This window comes from Nothoprocta perdicaria, unplaced genomic scaffold (assembly GCF_003342845.1).
Source record: "Nothoprocta perdicaria isolate Ctin4 unplaced genomic scaffold, notPer1 scaffold_101, whole genome shotgun sequence".
In the NCBI taxonomy this organism is placed as follows: domain Eukaryota; kingdom Metazoa; phylum Chordata; class Aves; order Tinamiformes; family Tinamidae; genus Nothoprocta; species Nothoprocta perdicaria.
In genome coordinates, this window is record NW_020454106.1 from 1,846,549 (window position 1) to 1,865,334 (window position 18,786).

The 18,786-nt window shown below is 41.6% G+C and overlaps 1 protein-coding gene across 1 annotated transcript in view; it reads left to right on the plus strand.

The window, feature by feature from the left end:
- Nucleotides 1-312: 312 nt before the first annotated feature.
- The window catches only part of KIF13B (kinesin family member 13B), a 93,977-nt gene continuing 75,503 nt past the window's right edge, over nucleotides 313-18,786 (plus strand). Inside the window, exons 1-2 of the mRNA XM_026040895.1 lie at nucleotides 313-367; nucleotides 8,597-8,690. Coding sequence (XP_025896680.1) covers nucleotides 313-367; nucleotides 8,597-8,690 — 149 coding nt within the window. The remainder of the gene's footprint in view (nucleotides 368-8,596; nucleotides 8,691-18,786) is intronic.

Consider the following 18,786-nt stretch of genomic DNA (forward strand, 5'->3'; position numbering starts at 1 on the left):
AAGCAGCATTTTGGGACACGCCATCCCTTTCCTACAGGACTACACCTCCCAGCATGCCCTCCTCCCCCCGAGGGGCGGGCAGAACTACAACTCCCGGCACGCACCGCGCAGCACCACCCCCTGGCGGCCGCGGGGCGAACCGCCGCGGTGCACGCCGGGGGCCGTAGTCCCTCCACCCCCCCTTCCACAGCGCGCTCCTCCCCGCGCTGCCGGCTGTCCCCGCCACCGCCTCCTCGCTCCTTTCCCTCCCTCCTCCCTAGACGGAAGCCGAGGAGGGACGAAGGAGCGAGCGCGGGGGGAAAGGCAGGCGCGATGGGGGACTCCAAAGTGAAGGTGGCGGTGCGGGTCCGCCCCATGAACCGGCGAGGTGAGCGCCGCGCGCGCCCCCTCCCCTTTCCCGCCGCGGCCGTTGAGGGGCAGAGGGCGRCGTGAGGGGAGAGCGGCGGGCCCGAGGTGGGGAGCGCGGGCGCTGCGGGGCAGCGCGCGGCTGTGCGGAGATAATGGGAATGTATAGAATCTATATGTGTGTATGTGTGGGTGTGAGCGCGGGAGGGGGGGCTGCGCTGCCCCTCAGGAAGCAGCTGCCTGCGCCCCCCCATTCCTCCCCACTGACCCCTTTTCCCCTCAGCTTTCCCCCATTCCTTCTTTTTCTTTTTCTTTTTCTTTTTCTTTTTCTTTTTCTTTTTCTTTTTCTTTTTCCTTTTTCCTTTTTCCTTTTCTTTTTCCTTTTCTTTTTCTTTTTCTTTTTCCTTCTTTCCACCCCTCTTGCACCTGTTTTACAGCCAGGCAGTGCCCAGTCCCCCCTCCTCCTCCTCACAAGGGTAGGACTCTTCCTCCTTCCTGCTCTGTTTATTTTTATGGGAGGGTTTAAAAAAAAAAAAAAAGGATAAATCCTCCGTTTTCTCTTATTTTCCCTCTTTTCCTTCCCCTGTACGCCACAAGCCCTCACTTCTCTGTGGCGACAGAAGTGGGACATAAGTTCACAGGGGTTTTGTAAGGACAAAACAGACAAGAAAACATGGAAGAGGATGTGAGAATTGACAGGCAAAGCTTCGTTTTTTTTCTTCTTTTTTTTTTCTTTTTTTTTTTTTTTTCTCCTCAGTGAAACTTGCCTCAGGGTTACGTTAATCATACCGTGGTCTGAGCATCTGTTTTAATGTTTATTATGCTGCTTAATTAGAAAAACTTGCCTGGGATTATGAGGAAGCGAGTATGAAAAGGGAAACATTGGCAGGGAGCGAGGAGGTAAAGAAGAAGGCAAAAGTCCAAGTTTTTTTTTCTTTCTCTTTTCCCACAGAGGTATGCCAATAATTCCTTTGGGAAGAGGGGATAAAGTGGAGGCAGTTTAATAGCTCACCCCAAAGGGAGGAGAACAACAACCCCTGCTATTTTTCTACAAGGCCTGCAACTAAACAACCCTTTAAATTATTTCATTAAGCAAGGGAAGGGGGAATGTAAGCTTGTTAAATAAGGCATTTCCAGATCGTCTGAAATAAAAGCAGAGGGGTGTCAAGCCAAGCTCATAGGAGGTCCCACACCCAAAACAGAACAGATGGGGCTGATGCCCTTAGAGCCTGTGGKTTGAAGTAACTGAGGACATTTTGACCCAAGTTCGAATCTGTGGGTTGTCACATTTTGCACAGCAGCCCTCCCAAACTTGAGGTGTCTCTTTTCTCATCACAGCTCATTTCCTTGGCCGTGACCTGGACACTTCCTGGTTGCCTTGGGCTCTTTCGTTTTGGGATTATGGAACTGCATTCCATAATTCCACATATATCCATAATAATTCAAGTTCAGTAATTCAAGGTCACATCAGGCCTTTTGCTCCAGTCAAATTTTGAATGTCCCCGGGTGAATAAGGCACCTCTCCCTCTTGGCAAATATCCTACCAGCCACTCTCTGGTCTCCAGCTTGTTTGCAGGTAGGGGCTGAATTCARCGGAAAACCCTGTGAGGAAGAAGCGATGGAAATAAAGAAGGGGATGGAAAAAACTTGGAAGACTCTAGATTTAGAGCACTGCACCTATTTGTAAGACCCGCTCAGTGACTATAGAGCATTTTGCATTTTGTGAGTGCTGATTGAGTCTATGTAAGTCCAGCCTGAAAGATCAAAGTCCCTTACGTTCCCTGAAACGTAGCCTTGGAATTGTAATTTTTAGGCAGGTTATTTGTCTCAGTCCACGTGTTTTGCTAAGTTCTGAACACCTTRTAACTCTATACAAATTTCTGACACTCCTAGAATTTAGAGTTGTGAATATAATGCTGARTTAATGTTATGTTTAAGAAATTGCRTTAATGACTTCCTTAAGAATTATCTGGCTGTAAAACTTGTGCGGCTTTGCATTTTTAGTAGGCTTTGAGGCAAGAGGCGGCTTTCTTGGAAGCTCTTTAATAAGTGCTTTGTTTTTAAATAACATTACGTGAAAATCTGGGTCTCTGGACCTGAAGCAAGTATTTCTTCAGGATCATGAGTAATGTTCTTTCCTTTCTTCTGCACCAAAGGGCTTAAAATTGCAAACCTGTCAGATGGCTACAACTGTAGAAATTTAACCTTTAAAGTATTCTTAGTGTTTACTTGTGGTGGTGGTGGTTGTCTTTAGGGTTTGAATTATGAATTTCTTAAGGCAAAGGTTTACTAGGTTAATAATAGTGGTGTGTTTAACTATTACGAATTTATACAGCTTATAAAAGTATAATAGGTTCTTTTGCATGCAAGTTGAAAGGATTTCTGTATTAAATAGTTATTTATAGTACTTGCATTTGAAGGTGGTAGTATTGAGGGTTCTGCTTCAGGGTCATTTGAGGAGGAAATCTATGAGCTAAGCTGAAAATACTAGTTTCTAATAGTGAGAAGAAGCTCTTGTAGCTTTACCTTATTTTTTGTGGATTTCTTTTTATGTATATTGTCAGTGTTTGATTTCCCTTATCAGATATTTGTTATATGTTATCTATAAATGCTGTACAGAGCTCTGATGTCGCCATGAAGCAAAGCAAAAGCAGCTTCTTAATTAAGGTTGGTCTCAGTGAGTGTTGTGGTTGCAGGTGGTGCTGCTCTATACCCGTAAGTGCAATATATCAGAGTCCATATGTTTCTTTAGTGCCTTGGCATGAATTTAGTGTAGCATAACTTCAAGTAAAAGATTTTCAKTGAGACAAAAGAAGGTTGATTTGCACTCAAGAGAACAGCCTGATKCTTTCAGCCAGCTTAAACTCCTGGGGCAACTTAAACTGTTCCCCTGGTTGTGCCATTAAGGACCAAAGAGTTCCAGTTTAAATATCTATATTGCCTGTAATGGCATGTTTGAATGGCTGCAGGTACTTGTAAGGAAGAAGTTGCTTTGGTATTTACTGACTGCTGTGTTAGGCCCTTATTTTCTGCCCTATTTTTTTCTGAGCTTGTCGAGGTGTTTCGCCTCGCATTCCTCAGTGATGCAATTGTATTTTAAGCATCTTGAGGTGTTACGAGCTCGTTCCTGACTGCTGGGGAACCTGCACGGCTGCCAATCAAATGTGGAGGCCACACAAGCAAACAGTTGTGCTAATTACAAACTATTGTGCTAATTACATCTTCAGAGCTAGCCTGAAGTGCCGTGTGTGAGCTTACCTTGCTGCTCTGGTTTCACGCTTGCTTCATCTTCCCAAAGTCAACAAAAGATCCAATGCACCCACGGTGAACAGGCCTGCCTTGGCTTTAGGGTTGTCAGTGACAGAGCAAACATGATTGTGTTTCATTCCTGTTGGCTTTGAAGCCTGGCCCAAAGCAGCTTTGCTTGTGCATCGAGACTCCTCAGAGCTCCGTGCTGCATCAGGAAGCTCCTGCATTGACTCATTTATAAGCACACGGAAGCAATGGCAAGTCAGGAAGGTTCAGAAACCCAGCCTGCCTTCACCAAAGCCATTTGCCAACCTCTCCTCTTGCAATAAACGAAACAGCAGAGGACAGAATAAACTTTGGACGTGTTGGGCAACGGAGTGTTAACAGTTGAGGCGAGCTTGCTGTGTTCAGCTTGCGCGGGAGGTTGTGCTGCCTTGCACTTCATCATCCAGATGAGTGTTGTGTGCCCTTCCAGATGCTCTCATGCATATTTAATGGTCTTTAATTGCTGCAAACTGAAAATTTCATGAATGATATTTGCACAGTTTATGTGTAGCAGGGAGGCTTGCGAGATGCCTACTTAGACTACGTGTTGGTAGATTGAAGAAACSAAATGACTCTATTTTTGTCCAGGATGTTGAAGTTACCATGACTTTAAATTAATGCCCCGAAAATTTTATTGCTCTCACTGTGTTTTTTTTCCCTTAAGCTTTACTTCTTAGCATTGTCATTTAGGTATAAGTTTCACTTGCTCTTGTACAGTCAGTTTTCCCTTTGTTTGTTTTGGCTTCTGTATAGCAAAGGGTAAAGAGAAAAGTCATTTTAAAGCAACAAACATTGGCAGGGAGACCTGAGGACTTGTTCTATTTGAACTTGCTTCTATATTTTTAAATATTATTATTAAAAAAAAAAACAAAACAAAAAAGCCATTTTTTTTTAACTTGGTGTTCCTTTAATCCATGTGTGATAAATAAGCCTTCAAATATTTTTGAAATAATGTTTAAACATTTCTCAGTGCTCCTGCTAATTGCCTTTTCAAGCTGAGAAAAGCTCAAGAAGCTGAGGGGACTTTCTTTTTCCATGCAACTTCAAAGCTGCCACGCAGTAGGTAATGCCACAGTGTTCTGAAGTACTAATCTCCAAAAAAAWTTTTTTTGGCAATTTAAAATATAACATTTCTGTTCTCTCAGTTGTTACAGGAGATCATTTCAAGCCTCTGTATTTGTGGCCAATTTGACTTGTGGGCTTGATAGATTCACTTGAAACTCTCACTTTCTATATGTTTTTAATACACCTCAGTCAGCTTTTTTTGGAACTGAGAATCTAAACTGACCATCTAAGTTAATGTCCTCCTCTCCAAATGTACCTTAGATATCAGTGCAGCTGCCTTGACCTGGTAGAAGGAGGAGGGAGAAGGACAAAACCACCTTTCTCTCTTGGGAGAAGGAGAAAAACCACCACAAAATGTTGTTTGGGCAGTGAGATAACACCAGATTCCCATCTTTGTGTGGGTGGGATTTGTGCTCAAATAGCACTTGAAAGGGCTAAAAAACTCACCCATCAGAAAGAAGAGCTTTAATTGAAAGCTGAGGAAAAAGATTATGTGGAAATAAAGGTTCCGGATGAAACGGGAGATGTTTTCTCTTAAGTCAGCATATAAAATGTGAAAGCATATGAAGAGGATCATATGGAAGGGTAACAGCATTGAAACAAATATTTGAGTTACCCTGGTTGTTGGTCTGAAGGCTGGTACGATGCTATGGACTGACTAACAGTTTAATTGTAGACGAGTTTATCTTTCATTTAAAGATTATTTCAAGCTGCTGTGTAAAGCCTATCAGCTGCGTCATTCTGTTTGGTCCTGAAACACAGCAGCATTAAAGGTGTGGTGACTTTTTATGACTGTCTGAAAAACCTCCATTTCCCTGCGTAGCTGCTCAGGTATTTTTGTTAAGCTACTTTATTGCATGCCCATGGTGGACACAAACACAGTTGCAGCTAAGATCTTGACTTCGGTTTTTATCATTTTAGAAGAATTCCTCTTTTGTGAGGTGTTGAGCAATCAAAAGAAATGATCAGCGCTGTGGCCTCCCTCCTTGCCCAGCTTCCAGTTTGACAAGTTAAATGAAAAGTCAGCCTGGAGATTGCCTGTGAGTAGCTTGCACACATGTGACCCAACAGCTTTGCTGGCTTCTACAGCTGTGAAATATAAATTTGCTATGAAATATAAATTTGGAAGAATGACTAAGGTATATGCTACGTTTTTGTTACGGATGTCTCGGTTCTCTTGCTCTGAAGCTCTGAACGAGGCTTTCATTTTCTGCAATAGATGCTTCTTGAGATAATGGGAGTTGGAGTTTTAATTTTTCCAAAAGCAATTAGCTGATTAGCTGCCTGATTTGATGAAGCAAAGGAGTCGTTGATTGTACTTGCTTCATGATGGCTGAAAATGGAAGCAGCTTAATAATAATAGGTGTGATTTTAAATCTAGTTGATATAATGAAAAAGTCAAGCTACAAGATTTGAGGTAACCCCCATAGTTTGACTGTGCCAGTCACTTCTGTCATCTTTTCACTTCTCTTAAATTAGTCTTTGCTGCAGGATGCACTAATTGATATTTTTGGACTCTGCATGTTTATCTTCTTACCTTGATGTATCACAATTTTGTTTGTCATCTGGGGCAGCTCTGCCTACCCAGGAGATGCTGAAACGAGTGAAAGTGCGGGTGGAGTGTGACTGTATCCAAAGGAGCAGGAAGATAATTTGTCTATGAGGCTCACCAGCTTTAATACCACTAAAAACTTAATGAGGTGGAAATTACGGTGATAGGATTTTCAGTTGTGGCTAATGTACAATTCATCTCCAAACTCTACCTGAAGCATTAGAGAAAACAGAAGTCAGCCAAAGAGCGTGGTTTGTCATGGAGCCAACATTGGCAGAAAGCGTATGATGTGCTATTAAAACCGAACTATTGAACTATTTTTAGGATGAAATGCGAGCTGCCAGGTATGTTTTCTTTCCCAGGAAACTGGGATATATCACTTTAATGCCTTCTAGATGGATATCCCAGCTGAGAGATTCAGTGTAAAAGGTTCTTGTGGCCTGTTTCATGAGACACAATGAGCTGGGGTTGCTTTGGCCAGGAGACAGCCTTGCTCTTCCACCCTCCCTCCGCTATCCCCAGACATGCAAGGTCTGTTCTCAACTTTGCAYTCTCTTTACTGCTCTTGAGAACTTTCATCAGGCCAATTTATCTCATGAAAGTGCCCAAACACATCTATTTTTTAATGCTGAGAGGATCTCTGCCATTGAAGGAGCTTCAAGWGACTTCAGCAGAGCTCGATGAGCACAGAAGTGGTGGAAGGTGAGCAACCAATATTCTCAAAAGCTGAAGGTGGAGGATTGACTCAAAGATGTGACACAGACTGTACTGCTTGTAAACAGGGTGAACACAGCTCATGCTTTGCATAAGGGAGGTAGAACATAAAAATCTTCCATAGTTAAAGAAAAGCAGGTCACTGCAATGCAGGGTGTTAATCACTAACCAGCCCGGCCAAGATAAAGTGGCTTGTCAGATCTGGGAAGTACGAAGAATATGATTTCATCTAAGCAAGCATGCGTTGCATATTAATGATAGGTAAATTGGTTTTCGGGGTGTGGAGAGGAATTAAAATAAACACCAGCCTCTGAAACTTGTCTGTCCGTTCCTTCTGCAAAAGCACACTTTAATAACAGAGCAGTAGTTTTGTTCAGGAGGATTTCAGCTTCATGTGACTGCTTGCTGTGGGCAGTAATCTTGAGCTTTGACTTGCTTTGTTGTGTTTAAAACAGTGAGTGACCTACAAATTTTTTTTCCAAAAAAAGGCCAGAGAAACTTCCTCTTATTGTTTATTTAATTTATTTATTTTTTAAGCCTGTAGGGTGCCATGCAGTAAATTAAACTCTGTGGTTCTGCCAGGAAGAGCAGCAGTTTGTCAAGGTGCTGCAAGGTGAAGGAGCAAGCAGAGGTGACAGACACGGGAAGATCAGAGATGAAGGAGGCCAAGGATTACAATTAATATGATTAGGCATGGGCATGTTTTGGTGATTCAGCTGTGGTGTCAGACACCGTGTGGAGGTTATTCTGAGGAGCTCCTCATCATCACAGCGTGCGAAAGCTTTGTCCCGGCGCGATTAGTGTCTCGTGTACGTAGGTATCGGCCTTCACGTGCACTTCCCAGGCCAYAAGAGCAGGGATTGGCAAGGGCTGCTTGCGTCTAGACCCCTACGTGTACAGGCAGTAACTTTAATTGGGAATGGCTGTTTGCTTTTTCCCATTTTTTCCAATATCTGACTCACTTTGTCACTGGGTGTCAACTTGGATGGTTGTCAGCATTAGCCAGAGCTTTTATTTTCTTTGCCCCACCTCTGCTGCTGAGGATTCTCATATATTCCGAATGTTCCTGTTGCTCATGCAGTGTATCCCACTCCTTAGTGTCAAGTTGGAAGAGCTTCCCAGAAAACTGTGGGAAAGAATAAGCCCTTTCCTATGCGCTCACACCTGAATTGGTTTTGGAGGGACTTGAATTTCACTGAGCAGGTGCCTTGGCACTGGCAGCTGCCGTGGCAAGTTGCAGCATCACTCCAGTGGCCACGAAAATGTGCTGCAGATGGTAGGGGCAGTTTTCCCTGCGAGCAGCCCAGGCTTTGAGACAGCAATAAGAAGAGCTGTCAAAGTAGCACTGTGCCTAATGGCTCCTTCCTCAGAAGGAATTTCATACTGTCGGGAAGGCCTGAGTGCTCTTTCTTGCTCTGAAAAGAGCTGCTGCCTTAAAGCTGGACCAAATCCATCCCAGCAAAGTGCCTCTGGAAGTRGAGTTTGGCAACAGTCCTGTTTCTATTCTGCAGCTGATGGGTGGCTGTCGGGCTGYATGAATAAATTTGGTGTCTGGAGGAGGTAAAGGGGTATATGGTCCTCGTGCTTTCGGGAGYGGCGCTTGACACTCTTCTCATTTCTTTATAGAGCTCGATCTGCATACAAAATGTGTGGTGGATGTGGATGCAAACAAGGTTGTTCTCCATCCTGTAAACACCAACCTCTCAAAAGGAGATGCCAGGTAAGGTTTTTGGATCAGGGAGGTCAGCCCTCATAAATTATAAATGAGGCTAACTACTGAGAAATGCAGACTTTGCTAGAGGGCTTTCATTTGAAAGCAAAACAAAACAAAAAAAAACCCCATATTCCTCTTGCAATTTAGTTCACATCAGCTATAAAACAAGGCTGATCTTTACCATGCTGGGAAGATGCTTTGAAAATCTTGTGCTTACTGCATTTTAAAGTGAGCATTATGTGTCGACTCTTTAATTTCTTCTCATGTGGTATTATGGGTCAGAAAAGATTTAAATCTGCAAAATAATTTGATCAGGGCACAGGTTGTCATTGTGAAGACCGATTTCACTGCAAAGCTATTTTCTCACTAGGGTCTTGTATTTGGTGTGTAAGAAGGAAAAGAAAAGAGCTACAGCTATAGGAGTAGCTTGCTAGTAGGGTGTTACATAATTTAAAGATCCCTAGAAGGGTGGCCTGTTTATGTAGGAGATGGTGTAGATCTTTTAACTTTCTAGAGTGGGATGTGAAAAGGCTTGTAATGATKAATACAGTTAGAGTTGTGACTAGTTATTTTTTCCCTTGTCTGCAAAGGGAGGAAATGGAAAAATATATGCATTAAAAAAACACAGGGCAGCAAGAAAAGGCAAAAAAAAACCAATACTGGAGAAATACAATTATGATCTACTCTTTTTGGAAAAAAAAAAGGCAGAGAAGAAGTTTTACAGAAGGTTGGAATCTAGTTAAATACACTGAGAACTTTGTTTAAATGTTAGTTAAATCTGTTAGTTTTGTCATGCAAAACTGCACTATACATTACTGGTAAGTAAAAGCATTTTTTATCTGATCTGTTAACCAGCTCAACCTCCCAGCAGTGTTAAATGGAAAAGCAAAGAGATGCTGAACTGCAGTGTGTTGTTTCTGTTTAGTTCCTGAGGATCTGTGCTAACTTGAGCGTGTCAAACTGCTAAAAATGGCAGGGAAACGAAATACTCAAATGACACGTCAGCCACCTGTAGTAAGAATATACTATTCATAGTTTCCCTGGAGCCTGAGAACTAATGAAATGCCGCATAGTTTGTACTCACTAATATACACTTAAGAAACGTTCATACGTCAGCCACGAGAGAATTCGTAATGCAAATTGCACCCCCTGGCCAGGGAGGAATTAGGTGGCACTCGAGCTGGCTGCCCAGAMCAGACAGTGAGCCTGGTGTGAGAAAGCAGCATCCCAGCCTGAAGAAAACTTCATTGCTTTTTCACAACTGCCCTTGTTAACCTCAGGAGCCAACTAATAAACTGGTATGGCCTGAGTAATTGAAGAGAGAGAAGTGGAGGCTCTTGAAGTCTCCTAAAAATTCACCTATCTGCAATGTAACAGCCTGGAGATCGGAGGATGTTGAATTCGCTTTGTGAAGTCAAAGGAATCTTAAATATGAGCTCAAGGAAAAGATTAGTTTTACTCTTTTCTGGTCTTTTTTTTTTTTTTTAGTTTTTGCTTTTGTTTGTTTTTCTATGTCTGTGGTCAGTAACTTTGCCTTGTGCTGTGAAATCATTCATTTTGACTTTTAGACTTGCTCGGAATGAGCTGAAAGAATTCTGACAAATCTAAGAGTGCTTTATTTCCAAAGAGAAAGGAAAAATAAAATACTTTATTGTGGATAAACTCTTTAGATGCTTGCAAAGCAGGATGAGTTGGAAAATCCTAAGAAGTTGCCTACCTTTCTCACTAAGGTGCTAGGATCAATTTGGGAACTGGGGAAAGAATTTTAAAACKAGAGATCTGATCAGCCCCATTTCCACTTGATGTGATGCAGCCTCATTTCGGCAGGCAATGACGTTTGGAAAAACCACCTATGAGTTTTGGAAAAATGCATGTTTTCCTTCTTTCATCCTCTGTGGTGAAAATGAAGCTTGGGTGATAGGTGGGTTTAAATTAATGGTTTAATGTGCCAGTTAGCCTCGTTCACAGAGTTGTCACATATCTGTCCTATCTGTGCAAGGTGGTCCTTGAAGGCCAAAGAGCTCTATATTATTTTCAAAAACTCCTTCCCTTCAGCACAGTTAAAACTGCAAATATCTGAGATACTCTTCTCCTTTGTGTCTCTATTAAATAAGTGKTTTTTGGGGTTTCTTACCAGTATACCTACCTCTACCTCTGATTTCCCATGCGACCTTGAGGAATGAATGCACGTAAACCCAGAAGATTTCACCATCTTCAGTGAAGATGAAGATGACTTCATACTTTTACACATACCTAGCTTGAAATTTTGGGGACTTGACTTTTGGAGATAGAGGAATTCAGCTGACATAACTGCCATTGAAACTGCCTGTGCCCAATTCTGCATTCAAAATTTTAAAAACCCTTGAAAATTGAGGTGACAGCTGCTCAGCATCCATTCCCCCTACACCTACAACCTGAATATAATATTTGCTCATTTCTCCGGCAACTTGAGGCCTAATAAATAATGTAAAAGRCTTAGTCTCAAGAAAGTTTATTTTTATACAACTTCACAAGTATTACATCCTCCCCTTAGTATTTCTTAGCCAAGGAATGACCTTTCCCAAGAGGCAAGGCAGCCAGTTGTTTTATTGAGCATCCTCCTTAGTGCTCTGCAGATTCCTGCAATCCAATCGTGTACAGTAGATCAATTGAGTTTTCTTTATCTCAGGTTTCTCCTTACAGTCCTTTTAGGTCAAAATCTCCCCTTTTCCGTATTCAAGGGCGTGCCAGCTTTAAGGGATTCAGCGTAAATGAGGGATATCATTAGCCTGGCTTGTCTGCTTCCGTTTTCTTTATATAGTTGTCYGTTTTTCTGTTGCAAAGGTCAGGGTTAAAGTTTCTTTATCAACCAGGATTAACTGTGCTGCAGGTTACTCATAACCCTATTACTTGGTGGTTAGGGCTTGGAAGAGGGTGTGAACTCATTTTGATTGAAAAGAATAGATAAGTCCTACGTAATAATCAAAATGAGTTTAAGAATGAGTTTTGAAAAATCTCTGAGTAGACTGTACTTACTGTAGACTATAAAGCTTGTCCCAATATTTTTCTTATCAATTTATTTGTGCTGTCATTTTACATCTCCCAGAGAAGACCCATGAAAAATACTGGGTTTTTTTGGGCTTCAGAAAAGGGATTTTTCTTCTATGGATGTTATTTCATCCTGTAGGCACGACTCTAATTGGTGTGTAACTGATACACTGCAAGAAATCAGATTGTAGTTTAACCCAGGTCTGTGAATAAGCAGGGATACTTTAAAGTAAAGCAAGTAATAACGCTGCAGAGTAAACTAGTTTTGAGCTTTTTTATTAAGAGATTATGCTTAAAAATGAAAGAAGCTCTGACTTCTGTGTACTTTTTGTCAAAATTTGTGGTTTGTAAGTGCTACAGAACAGAGGGATTGCAAAGCCTGGCATATGGTAAAAACTGTTGAAGGAAACAAGTGTGGCTGATTGAGGTTAGCAAGTGTGTCAAACCAGGCTATRTGTTTCTTTTTCAGCTATTGCAATGTCTGCATGATTAGTGCTTAGAAGMAGCTATTTCCATAACTAAGTATCATTATTAACATAAAAAATACATGATTTACTCTCAAGGTATTTATTGCTTATTATTTATCAGCAATACTCTCAAAGAGAAAGATTTAACTAAGTGAAATTATAAGTTGTTGAAGGATRAAGCCATTGCTCACAATTCAGTAGGACACAACAGAAAAAAAATGTTCTTATGCACTAAGTAGGGGGAAAAATTGCAGGAATTACAGGCTTCAAGCAGCATTTTGGTTGATGTAGACAACCCAGGAAAATCTTGCCATAGTTTGTCTTTGGATTAATGTTTTCTTATCTTGGAAAGCTGAAGAATTCTCTTGAAGAAATGCAGACTAAGAGCAAGACAGAATGTTGTTAAAGATTGAGTATTGAGGGGACAAAAGTAGTGCTGGAAAATAATTATCAAGGAGTCTCAAAGGCCGAATGATGTTGCATAAAGTTTTGGAGTGTTGAGAGTGTAAATAATAATAGAAATGTATAACTTCTAATTAAAATAGCTTCATTACTGAAAGTCTGGATGCAGAGTTATAAAAATAATTATTAAAGCTWTAAATATAGGTAGTGTGTTGGCTGGTGACATTGCACACTAAACAGTGAGGAACTTGCTTTGACCCATTGAAAATACATTATCCCTGTGTGAGGGGAAGCAGCATCTCTCTTGCGCAGTTCAGTAAAATATATATATATTATATATATGGAATGATAAGTCAAAACTGCAATTAAAGGAAGGATTAACTGAAATTGAAAATACCACGATACTATTTGTMCATTTTATAATATATGACTAGTTTTGTACAGTTAATCAGCTCTCATATATTCTAGGGGAGGAAATGCTAACATTATACATGTGTTCTTATGTGTATATAAATATGGCCTGGAAAAACTTATCCTTAGAAGTRGCGGGGAACGCTACTGCTTTTAAAAATAATAGATGATAGGAGGAATACATAGGGGGACAGACTTCACTTATTTTCCCCATTCTTTCCTAAGATGCAATCAGAAAATGAGAAAATATATGGCAATGCTGTATATGGATTTAATCTGTAGAACTCTTTGACACAGGAAAAAGGTGAAAGACAATAACTGATAATGCTGAAAAAATATACAGCTTTTCTTGAAAATACGCCAGGATCCTGCCTGATTGTAGGTAAGAGCTGCTCAAAGAGCTGCCTGATGTTGGGCAGTAATTGGCTGCGTGTCCCTCGTTATGCTGGGGGGAGATGTTTGCTGCATGGCACAGGTTCATTAGTAAGAGCGAAAGCTTTGAGAATGAAAATGTGCAGATTGGATGTTAGTTGAGCTTTGTCTTACGGAGATCAGATCTGGGCAATGTTTTGTCACGCAGAAATGTTCCAGGCAGTTGAGGGGGATGGAGGGAGCACGGCTGTATTCCCAAGACTGATAGTGACATCCAGGAGAGGGGAATTGCCGGCCTCCCTCATCAGCTGAGCTGCTGTTCTGTGAGTGCAAAGCAACTCACAGGAAATAACTGGCAAAACGTTTGCAGAAAGAGCTGCAAGACTTTCTTGTGCTGGCAGCTTTGCTCCTTGCATGTGTGCATGCAACTTTTGCTTCGAGCGTGACGTGGTTCTGCAGCACGGCGAACGTTTCTGTTGTATTCCTCCAAATAAGTGGTGCTGCTGGCCTGCTGTTTAGTCTTGACTTGTGTGGGTGGGGGAAGCACATTTAAGCCTTAGCTTTTAAAACTGACAACCATTTCAGTGACTGRATAGATGCCTTAGAATCTATTTTATAAATATTAGAAAACCCATCGCTTTTGAAGTCTATTATAAGAAGAGTTTATTGTTTATATTTGTCCTAGATGATGGAGCAGCCTCATGTACTCAYTGGGATACCGAAGTGATTGAAACATGTCTTTGGATATAAATGTTGTATGTATAAAAACTTTAGAGTTCCTGGGCTCTCCAGGAAACCTGTTCCTGCTTAGAAGCTTGAAGGACATTTGTTTGTGTCCTAGAGAGTTTTGAAGCCACAGAGGAGTTGGGATAGGCAAAGAAGAGAGATGGTCTGCAGGGCAGCAGGCCTAAGAACTAACACCCCAGGCTCTGTTACTGTGCAGCTCCTGAGCCACTGGTCCTGTGAAGTGCTATTCTGCACAAGGAGGGGAATTTCTTACATTTTTAATTATTTTTTTTAAGAGGATTATTTCTTTCCTGCCCTATATTGGTCACACCTATTCACTCGTACTTTGGTTATGGCTAATGTGGCCATAGCAAAGCAGGGTTACCTGTTGAAATGTGCACCCATCACATACATGAAAACCACTTTTAACAAGGGCCATATTGTCTTCAAGCACACTTTGCAGTGTCCTTGGCCACTGTGGTTGAAAATGAGAGCAGTCTGTTTATAATCTGGTTGCTGATCTGACAGAATCTGTGATCAAGAAAGCTATTAAGCGAAGAATTAACTTAATGTTGTCCACATGTCATGTGATCTGAGGTATAACCCTAAACTTCCATATCTTAGATCCTCAAGTTCTGGTGATTTTTCTTCTTAAAAATCTACCCCTTGCAAAGTACCCACGACTTGAATTTTCCCCTGAAGGTTTCTCTTAATGTTTGTTATCTCGTGTCAAGCTACGGAGTATCCTTAACGCTGTCACCCTGCTCCCAGGCAGGGTTTTGCTTTGTGGGGTGATAGTTGCTAAGCAGCCTGGCCTTCGTGCAGCTTTGTCACGAGTTGGCTGCCGTTTCTGCTTGGGAGTTATCAGCAAAGGGGACTTTTGCTGCAACCACAGTGTCATTTGTTAGTCCCCTCTCCTTGCAATGGGTATTGTCGGTAAGTCAGTTCCCAGAGCTGTAAAAAAATAATAATAATAAAAAAACACTCTTGTGTAGCACACGAGCTAAAACAGTGAACATTCAAATCACGGAATTCAATATAGTTTCTATTTAATCATTTGTAGCAATTTTCAGAGACTGTTTAGGTGTTTTAAATTAGTTTGTATCTGAGGCTTAGAGTACTGGGCTGCTTAAGCTGTGGGAAGATTGCTGTGTTAGAGATGTTTTCTCCACTTGTTAAATCTACAAGTTAAAACAGGCAAATTATTTTAAGAGGAATTTGTTGGAATTTGGCTCAGTGGTGATTGTTTTGTAGGTTTCTGGCTCTGTACTATGTGTTCTATGAAATATGCTGAATAAATATTGCAGATGTTAGTGCCACATGAGGTGGTTCTACCTTATGGATTATTATTTCAGAGCTAAAAGGTAAGGATATGTAGCGGTAACAGTGCCATTGAATAATACTGCTGCAGGATTGTTTCAGGGGCTGGAGYCCCTGAATCAAAGGAAGGTGATAGAAACTGTTCAGAACAGCTTATAAGGCCCAAGCACGGGGTGGTATTTGGAGTGTCAGCAGAGACTTACCAACTTTCTTGAGCTTTCAAGTCTGTCAAGTAAGTTCTTGTTCATTTTAGGAACAGAACTTAAGAAAATGTACATGGAAAGGGAATCTGTTAAACTATTTATCTCACTTAAACTACTCCTGTGCTGAGCAGTTTCATCAAATCCTGATTTCAGATTAATATCCCTCAAGCAGATTGGAAATAAGCTGGTGGGACTGTTGAAAGTCGAGCAGGGCAGTGCAAACCTGAGCTTTGCTTTTCTCCTGAGAAGCTGGTTAAATATTGATGCTTTTGACGGCAGTTGTAGTGCCATGGGCTTTTATGGACAGCCAGGCTATATAGATGGCTAATATTATATGTACTTTTCTGAATTCCTTAGGTAATAGAGAATAGAGTATAAAAAAATGGCAGGTTTTGTCAGGTTTGCAGGTTATTTATGGTCTTGTTGAATGAAAAGGAGATTCTTTCATTGTGCCAAGACAACATTTTTGAGAAGGGGAGTTGCTTGTGTGCATCAGGTAATTGGAAGTAACTTGTAATTCTTTGTGGAGGTGGTAATTTGAGAAGGAAAAGGTCAGGAGGTGGCTGCTTTGCACYTAATGCTCCCTTGCATTTAAGGGAAGCCACATTCAGCCTCTGTCTTTACAGTCTTAAGAAGTTGGAAATAACACTACTGAATGAATGGAAAGTGTTTTTGCATGCACTTATTTATAAGCTTTTATAGTAAAAGGGGAAAATTGCACTACCTCAAGAGCTGCTGAAATATAAAAGTCTCTCACGGCCGTTTTGCCTGCAGTGGACACTTAGGAGATAAAGGGACCGTTTCCTCCCACCTTCTGGTGAGAAGTCAACAATCAGCATTTTGTAGGTATCTTTGTTTTGTGTTTTCCATGACCTAGGCCTGCAGGAATGTGGCATCTGCTCGTGCAAGGGCAGCGACGCTGCACCCTTCCCTCTGGGCTGGAATGTCAGGCCTTGCAGAAAAGACGCTGCAGAGGTTTGATGCTGATGCCTTCCTCCTRAAAGACATGCTAGTTTTATTCAGAGCTCCCAAACCATTCTCCTCTGATTGTATTTTATGTTAAAGCAACTTGTTTTGTCTTTATTCTTTTGGTGCAGAGCTTGTCAAAGTCTCAACTGAGCAACCTTGGCTTCCTGTGCGCTGTTGTGGCCAACGCGGTGTTGGGTGCTGTGRAAATAGATGTCAAGTAACGTTGCTTTAATTAGTACTGGGAAGCTCATGACAGCTCTCGTAAGCATAAAACATCCTAGGAAAATGCAAAGCATAACCCTCTGGTGAGCATTCCTTTGAAGAGAAAAGCAATCAGGCTGACTAGTGATTTCTTTTTTTGCTGAATGAATGCAAAGGAAGAGGGCTGAGCTCCAGGGAGAGGCAGGAGGGTCTTGTGGCAAAGACAAGGAAAGAGCTTTGGGGGATTGGGGATTTTGACTATATATATTTTGTTTGTTTGGAGAGGTTTTCTTTAACAGACAATTTCTTCTGCTGGTGACTAACTAGGACACGTGGCTCGGTGAGACCACAACTCTGAGCCCCTATATTGCAGTAGTGACTAAAAAAGCCCTACAACTTAATGCAGGTTGTGTGAGGGTGTTAGGTGAGACCTCTCTGCTTGTTTCCAAAGCACATTGCTATTTTTTTCTGCCTTCACAGTGTTCAAGGCCTCTGCCAGCATTTTGGTTTTTCTTCAGGAGTAGCTCTGTTGTGCTCATCACATGAATGCAATGAAGAAACAGGATATCTACCCAGCTTTTACCTGAATAGCACTTTCAACTCTCTTTTTATTTTTCATACCAATATTCAAGGGTTTTTACACTCCATATTTCATCTCTACTTGGTAACAAATGTGATTATTTACCCAAAAAAAAAAAAAAATTTACAAAAGGATTTAAAAATAACCCATAAAATAGCGAATGAATTTTGTTGTTTTTCCAGTAAAGTCTTTCCTGATACAAAGGCTTTTCTCTGTCTGCTCTTCCCAGCTCTTTGGTATCAGAGTTTCATCGGGTTGTTGGCATCTTCCCAAGAATGCAGCTCAAGACGATAACTTTGCAAAACTTGTGGCCACGGTGCCACAGGAAGGAGTTTCATAGTGGGTCGAGCAGGAAAATAAAATGCTTGGGTTTTATTAAAAAAAAAAAAAAAAAAAAAAGAAAAAAAGAAAAGAAAAAGGAAGGAAAAGAAAAAGGGTATGCAAATCTCATGGGAGAGGAAAAGGGAGAAATTAGGAGGGTTCAGGGAGGAAGTAATTACTTGGTTGCTTTACTAATCCCCTGAAACCACTTATGTACCAGCCCAGACTTAAAAGTGCCTCTTCCGCCCACACTCTGTCTGATTTAATAGCTGTGCTACCCACAACAGCAAGAAAGTTATGCAGTAACTTGGTGCTAAAACCTTGTGTACAGCAGCCTGCACAGCAGATATGATACTGTGAAGCTTTTAACCAATAATAATTGTGTTTTTATGTCACTGCTCATGTGTCTTTGCTGCTGATACAACTTCAGTTGCAGAAGTGGTGCTGGCGAGTCCCTTGTGGCGTCTCCAAGATGGGATTTCTGCTGGGTTGGTGGAGCCAAGGCAGGATTACAGCGATTACACCRCGACTGCAGGTGCTGGATCGTGGCTCTGGCACCTTGTCCTAGGCAGCGTGGAAGGAGGCRAAGTTTGTCCTGCAATTCCAGCCCATGGGCAGGTTTCTTGGGTGAGAATTTTCTGGGCAATCAGCATCAGCACCTCTTCTAGAGGACTTCAGGATCGGTGCATGGGAGACCTCACATGTAACAGGGCCCTTAGGCTTTTAAAATTGCTGTTGTGGTGATAGCAGCCTCACTGGAATAGTGATGTACACATAGCTCTGCACATGAATGAACTCACAGCTTGGTAGTCCTTTGGTAGAGTCACCTCATTTGGGAAAATTGGGAAAACACCTTCCTGAGATGCAGGAATGAAGCTGGTATTCCTTGGTGTACGTACGAGCTGTAGCTGTGTGGTGTTACCCGTAATTAATATGTGTGTTGAAAGTGAGAGACAGGCTGCTTTTCAGGGCAGTAGAGATGTCAGGAGTTATTTGCAACCTAATTTGCAGGAGGTTATTAGCATGATACAAGTCGTTATCTTTTGGTAGATTAATACTGAGTGAAATATCCATGTAGAAATAAGAAAGTGAGTCACAGTTGT